This window comes from Schistocerca serialis, chromosome 1 (assembly GCF_023864345.2).
Source record: "Schistocerca serialis cubense isolate TAMUIC-IGC-003099 chromosome 1, iqSchSeri2.2, whole genome shotgun sequence".
Lineage (NCBI taxonomy): Eukaryota > Metazoa > Arthropoda > Insecta > Orthoptera > Acrididae > Schistocerca > Schistocerca serialis.
In genome coordinates, this window is record NC_064638.1 from 159,573,442 (window position 1) to 159,580,094 (window position 6,653).

At 45.5% G+C, this 6,653-nt stretch overlaps 1 protein-coding gene across 1 annotated transcript in view; it reads right to left on the bottom strand.

Annotated features, from left to right (window-relative positions):
- Window positions 1-5,723, bottom strand: part of LOC126464785 (calcium-activated chloride channel regulator 1-like) — a 376,818-nt gene extending 371,095 nt beyond the window's left edge. The window contains exon 1 of the mRNA XM_050096258.1: window positions 5,197-5,723. Coding sequence (XP_049952215.1) covers window positions 5,197-5,382 — 186 coding nt within the window. The 5' untranslated portion in view covers window positions 5,383-5,723. The remainder of the gene's footprint in view (window positions 1-5,196) is intronic.
- Between the last annotated feature and the right edge of the window lie 930 nt (window positions 5,724-6,653).

Sequence of the window (6,653 nt, forward strand, 5' to 3'; positions counted from 1 at the left end):
ATAGTCATGTCATGAAAGATTAGATGTGATGATTTGACGACTTACGTTCATTGAAATGTTAAATGACTTTATGATGTTTAACGTCCGTAACTATATCTGTATATCCGTAAGCCGATTTGCAGTAGAGTTTTGAAACATCGAACATAATGAATTACCTAGAAGAAAACGATTTATTGACAAATAACCAACACTGATTCAGAAAATACCTTCCGTGCGAAACGTTCTCACGAAGTAATGAGAGCTATCGACAGAGGATGTCAACCTGATTCCATACTCTCAGTTTTCCAGAAGGCTTTCGATCCAGCTTCTCACAGGCTTTCTAATCAAATTGCGTAGCTCCGGAGTATCGTTTCAGTTGTCTCACTGGATTCTTGATTTCCTTTCAGAAAGGTCACGGTTCGTAATAACTGACGGAAAGTCATCGAATAAAACCGAAGTAATATCTGGCGTTTCGAAAGGAAGTGTCATAGGCCCTCTGCTGTTCCTGATCCACCTAAACAATTTAGGAGAAACCCTGAGCAGACCTCTTAAATTCTTTGCAGATGGTGCTGTCATTTACCGTCATGTAATGTCATCAGGTGATCAAAATGATTTGCAAAATGATCCAGACATAATATCTGTATGGTGTGAAAAGTGGCAATTCACTCTAAATAATGAAAAGTGTGAAGTCATCCACATGAGCACAAAAAAAGTCCACTAAATTTTGGTTACACGATAAATCACGCAGAGTAAAGACTGCGATTTATTGACAGAAAGAAAAAGTAACAGGTCTACTAAAACACTGCTTACACTACGCTTGTCCGCCCTCTTCTGGAGTACTGCTGCGCGGCGTGGGATCAGCATCAGGAGGGATTGACGGAGGACATCGCAAAATTTCAAAGAAGGGCAGCTCGTTCTGCATTATTGCAAAATAAGTGAGACATTGCCACGGACAGTCGTTAGAACAAAGCCGTTTTTCGCTACGGAATGATCATCTCATGAAATTTAAATCACCAACTTCTGCTCAGAGTTTGAAAATATCTTGTTGGCGCTCACGTAAATAGGGAGACATGATCATAATAATAATATCGCAGTTAGCACAGAAAGATTGAAGTGTTCATTTTTCCCGCACGCTCTTCGAGAGTGGAAAGGTAGATAAGTAGCTCGAAGATGGTTCGATGAACGCTCTGCCAGACACTTCATTGTAGAGGAAATAAATTTATCGAATGAATACATGATAATTGCGAATATTTTGCGAATAAAATCGTTTAATATTTGAGTTTATGTATTACGTAATTTCAGTTATCGCCATCATCAGGTCAAAACATGCAACTTGTAAATCGAGGTTCACTGTCAATACCACTGAAAATTACGCCTAATCGAACCCTCAACACAGTTATCGTCCAGATTAGGCGTGGACTTTATTGATACTGAGACTGAATTGTGTTTTCCAAGTCCTGTTTTTGAGCTGATGATGCCAGTAGCCGGAACGACCTTATAAATAAAGTCAGTTATTAAGCGCTCTCGACAGTTTTCTCCACCTTTTTAGTGCAGCGGTTCTCTCGGTGCTTTCACAGAAATTATAAGAGGCGCGAGTCGACTTCCGCAGCCCGGCGCCTGGCGCTCAAGATTACTCTGCGCCGCGCGCACCGGGGACTTTATGGCACCTCCGCCGTACTTTCCGGCCGCGCATTAAAATTCACGCCTTTACCGAAAGCTGCTGGGCCGGGCAGTAAAGCCACGCGAGAGCGCCGAGAGATTGTCCCGGGCTCTCGGGCCCCCCTCACTCACCCTCTCCAGGGAGTCCGGACGACACGGCGATCGAGCGCCGGCGCGTGCCGCGGCTGGAAGCACTGGACAGATCCAGTCGACGGCGACGCTTCGGCCGCGGCTAGCAAAGCCTTTTCCTCTCCTCCATGTGGGGCGTCTCCTATGCGCATTGCAACCCTCTCACATACATTATGTCTCGTGGTTGATTACAGCGTATGAAATCACAGAGAGGCAGAAAAAAGAAACCTTCAACTTCATCTACACTAACATAACTACTTTTTAATTCAGGCTTAAATGTTTCGCAGAGAGTTCATCGTCGAGTTTCAAATTATTTCTCGACCGTTGTTTTTGTACAGCACGTGGGTTAAATGAACCCCTAAGGCTTCTCTTATGAGCTCTGATTTCTCTTATTTTATTACGATGGTCACTTCCCCTTGGCTAGGTGGGAGCCAAGAAAATATTTTGGCATTCAGAGGAAAGGATTGGTGATTGAAATTTCGTGAAAAGATCTTGCTGAAACGAAATAAGCCTTTTGTTTTAATCGCTGTCACCCTAACATCCTTATCATATCCTTGACAATCCCTCCTGTTTCACAATAATACAAACCGAGCTTCCGTTCTTTGAACTTTTTCGATGTCCTCCGTCAATCCTGATCCCACACCGCGCAGCAATACTCCAGAAAGGGATGGACAAACGTAGCGTAGGCAGCCTCTCCACAGAGATTTGTTCCATCTCTTAGTATTCCGCCAATAAAACGTAGTCTTTGCTCCGCCTTACTCAAAACGTATTCTGTCTGAAGATCCCAATCTAACATGTCATTCTGACCCCTAGGCGATATATTGTATACCCGAAATTCTACAGTACTCTTGTCGACGAATTAACACTTTTTGTTCTAGATCAACTTTTCGCAATTCCCTTTTAATTTTCTGAAGACATTATTAGATTGTAAACGACAGCACTATATGCAAACAATCTAGGAGGGCTGCTCAGATTGTCTTCTAAATTGTTTGTATTGATTAAAACAGCATAAGGCCTATAACACTTCCATGGGAGACCACAGATATTTCCGTTTCACTACTGACTTCCCGTCAATTACTCGGAACTGTGACCTATCTATCAGTAAATTACGGATCTTGTAGCACAACTGAGACGTTAGTCTATATAAGCGCGCAATATGATCAGAAGCTACTTACGAGGAACGGTGTCAAAAGCCTTCTGCAAGTCTAGGAATTTAGAAATTAGATCGAGTATTAACTACTGGTAAGACGTGTTGTGGCCGAAGAAAGCCATCTTCAAGTGTGAAATATAAGGAGTATGATAGCTAATACCGGCATTGGTTTTTACGGCTGCACCAGCTAATGCTAGTGACAGCTATCGCACTGTCTGTATTGCAGATCTGAAACCGTCGCACCAATAAATAATACGCGACGTACGCAGCGCTTCGTGTATAAAACTGTCTGTTACTGATGTGGCCAGTCTTGAGTTTACTCCGACGTATGAAATATTCGAATAACTTATGGGAATGCAGACGATTGCCGTCTTCGACAAATGTGCCTACGGAATAATTGGTTGTTCACCTATCCAAACGTCGGCCGTTGTCGAAGACGTCATCCGGCTGCATTCCCGTAAGTTGTTGAACAACTGACGTAGTTGACTGCCTGATTCTCGAGCAAAATCGTCACCATAACTAAGCGTTGAAAAAACGAACTTATCGTTTTCGTTGAACTATCCGAATACTAACACGTGCGTGCAACATTGGTGACACTTCTTAGAGTTATCCGCATCATATAACACATTTCTGCACAGCTTCGGAATCCGTTATACGCGTTTCGGACAAGTTAAATCTCTGTCATCAACAGCTTTAATGGTAATTACTAAGAGATGCGTGTATCGTGTATACAACAGGTGTATACAAAGTGCATATGATGTATACACTACAAGAAATGGCGCCTGTCACTACTGGAAACAGAGCCACAAGTGACACGGGTCCACTTCTGTATTAACTGAAGTAACGCCATGTGGTGACGTATAACCCTCCGAAACGAGTAGTGGAGATAAAATAGTGACGGTTACAGCCAGCTGTATTAGTCATAACAAGACGTCCTTTCAATATAAAGCGGTATGACTCCTGTCACTGTTTAACATTGTCGTCATCGCTATACCACGGAATCCTGTCTCCAAATACTACGCGTTGCTCTGTCCGCTTGTAAGATACCACGGTATCGGAATCACGACGTCATTCACTGAGTCCGTAACAGATATGTTTGTGCATTTAGAAATATTTATTGCAGAGTGGAAGTTTATTGCTGCAAAAGTTACTGGAGTACTTTTGAGAAATACTGTGAATTTGCTGACGGGTTCGTCCGTTCAGATGCGTGATATGTACCGGCTGATTTTTTTTTTTGCTTAAATTTAGTTAGTATTTAGATACACAGGCTGCGCTACGTAGAAAAGTTGATGATTCCTGTCACTTAAATTCCGTTGCAGAACCTATCGCGTCGTATCCCGACGAAACGAAACAGTCATGTACAGTACAGATCTTTGCACTTCCAAACGTTGTTTCTATGAAATACAACGTTACGTATTTTGTCGCGCCTTCGACGTATTGCTGCGTGTTGATCCTATGAATTTTCTAAAAAACGGTTCAACATCTGGATGAATTAGTAACGTTGTGTCACTACAGTTGCGACAATCCGACCGTTTTCGAACACTTGAGCTGAAGTAAGTTCCGCAAACATTCAAGTCTGCGTAAATCACTCATCGTCAAAAATTATAAGAAAATCATGTGCAGTTATTTAGAGAAATCATGACCACTCAGAGGAATAAATACACCCAAAAAGGTCTTTCAAAAGACAGCCGAGATTGCGACATAATACAATGTTTATGCACTGACGTACTGTCGCGTTTCAAAATTGTCCATGTTAAAATGTCACCGTTTGTGGCAAACGATAATTTCATTTGTAGCTGAGCTACAATTCTTTTCGAATTATATTGTTAGTAATGTGGCATGTAGGGATACATACACCGTTGTGAAAGTAAACAACCACATTTCTGTAGTTCGCTAAGGCGGTTTTATAGTTTCGTGCCTCGACCTGTGCGAAACCAATCAGGAGGTACAATACTGTTCTTCTGACATGAACATTGTGTGAGATCGTTTAATGCACTCCGATATTACATACTTGGTTCGACAGACTGTTAGATTCGAAAGCTCTTTTTTTTTACCACGACGAATATTTGCAAGTCTACAGAGACGCCAGTAATCATATTGGCAAGTCGGTGGTGATAAAGCACAAAAGTTAAGCTGTACAAGTGGATACGATAGGTGATATATATATGTTTTCCACACTGAACATTTGCTTGTTAATTTGTCGCGTCACTTTCGCCCAGTGGCGCACACAGACATCACTTGTTGCAGTCACTTTCACGGCGCGGCTGAGCGGGGCCTACCTCCAGGTTGTTGAGGATGGCTCTGCAGTTGTCGGCCGGGACGGAGTCGTCGATGGCGACGATGACGCCGTCGTAGCCGCCGTTCTTGAGCAGCGCGGGTCCGGCGGTCACCTCCCACGCACAGAGCGCGACTGTCACCGCCGCAACCGCAGCGGCCCACAACAATCCACTGCACGCACTCGTCATTGTCGGCCGGCGACCAGGTCACACGCACACGATAGAAAACCCGCAGTTTGCTTCAGCTGTCATGCACTATTCGACGACTTCCGCAAAAAGAAAGAAGTTGCAAATGAGAAACAGGAGGGAAGGAAAAAAAAAAACAAAGTTGCTTTCGTCGAGTTTCGCCGGCCACTTTGCGTATATTAGTCACAGGGGTCGTTTCGGTTCTTGTCGTTAGTCTCGCATCGTGCAAGCGGCTATCGTTGCTATAGCGACGTGCCGGATGCGGTCGAGCGTGTCGGTGCGTCGGCGGTCGGACAGGCGGGAGGACGTACGGAGATGTACAGGGCCCTCGCAACCGACCACGAGCGAAGCAGCGCCGCTACTGCGAGAGCTTTGCCGAGCGCGCGCCGCCGTGCCCGCCGCCGCCAGCGCCGCTACGCGGCCGCCTGCGGAACCGACGACCCCCCACCACGCGCTACTGCTACCCCCACCACGGCCGCCCGCGCCGAGCGATCGTCGCCGGCATCGGCAGCAGCTTGTGCCTGGCCCAGAAGCTCTCCGCTGCGTTTCCGGGCCGTTGCGGGGAGCAACGGAGCTTCGTCAGCGGCGCTGCGTTGGTGGCTGAGGCGGCGACGGCCGGGGAAGCCTCGGCCCTTTTGCTCACCACGCCGCTCGCATGGGTCCTCGGTAGAGGTCTCTGTGGATAAAGCCTGGCGTAAACCGGACCGAACGACATTTCTCTCTGATGTAAACAGTAGCGGAGCTTTCGCGAGCTGGATTCGGTCGTGTTCAGTTGCATTCGCTACTGCTCGCCCACGTCCCGCCTATTTTACTTTATCTGCCGGCAGACAGAAGTTTTTCAGCCCAAAATATGAATATGTCCAATGCTTCCTGCATTCGCTACCATAATTAATCGAGATTTCATTTACTGCTATAATTTGGACAGGTCAGCACATATTGTATGTCACAATCACGTTTGTCGTCGTGTTCGTCTGTAAGGGCCCGCTGACGCGCATGCAAATCGACCGTCTTAACTTCTCGCTGTTCTGTATCTTCTGTAGTGGAGGGTAGTCGTTTGAGGCTCTGTGAGTTCAGGAACCTTTTGTGGTATTCAAGACTTCCATGTCCAGAGAAATGCCCTTATAAGATGTGGCGTTCATCACAGATATGCTTAAGCTTCACGATACGTTTACGCTCAATTCTTATTCTGTTAGTGATTCCTCACTCCGTCATCGTTGCCAAAAGGGAGCAGAGGCGGGTAATTACCTCCCTCCTCCCTCATTGGTCTGTAGTTT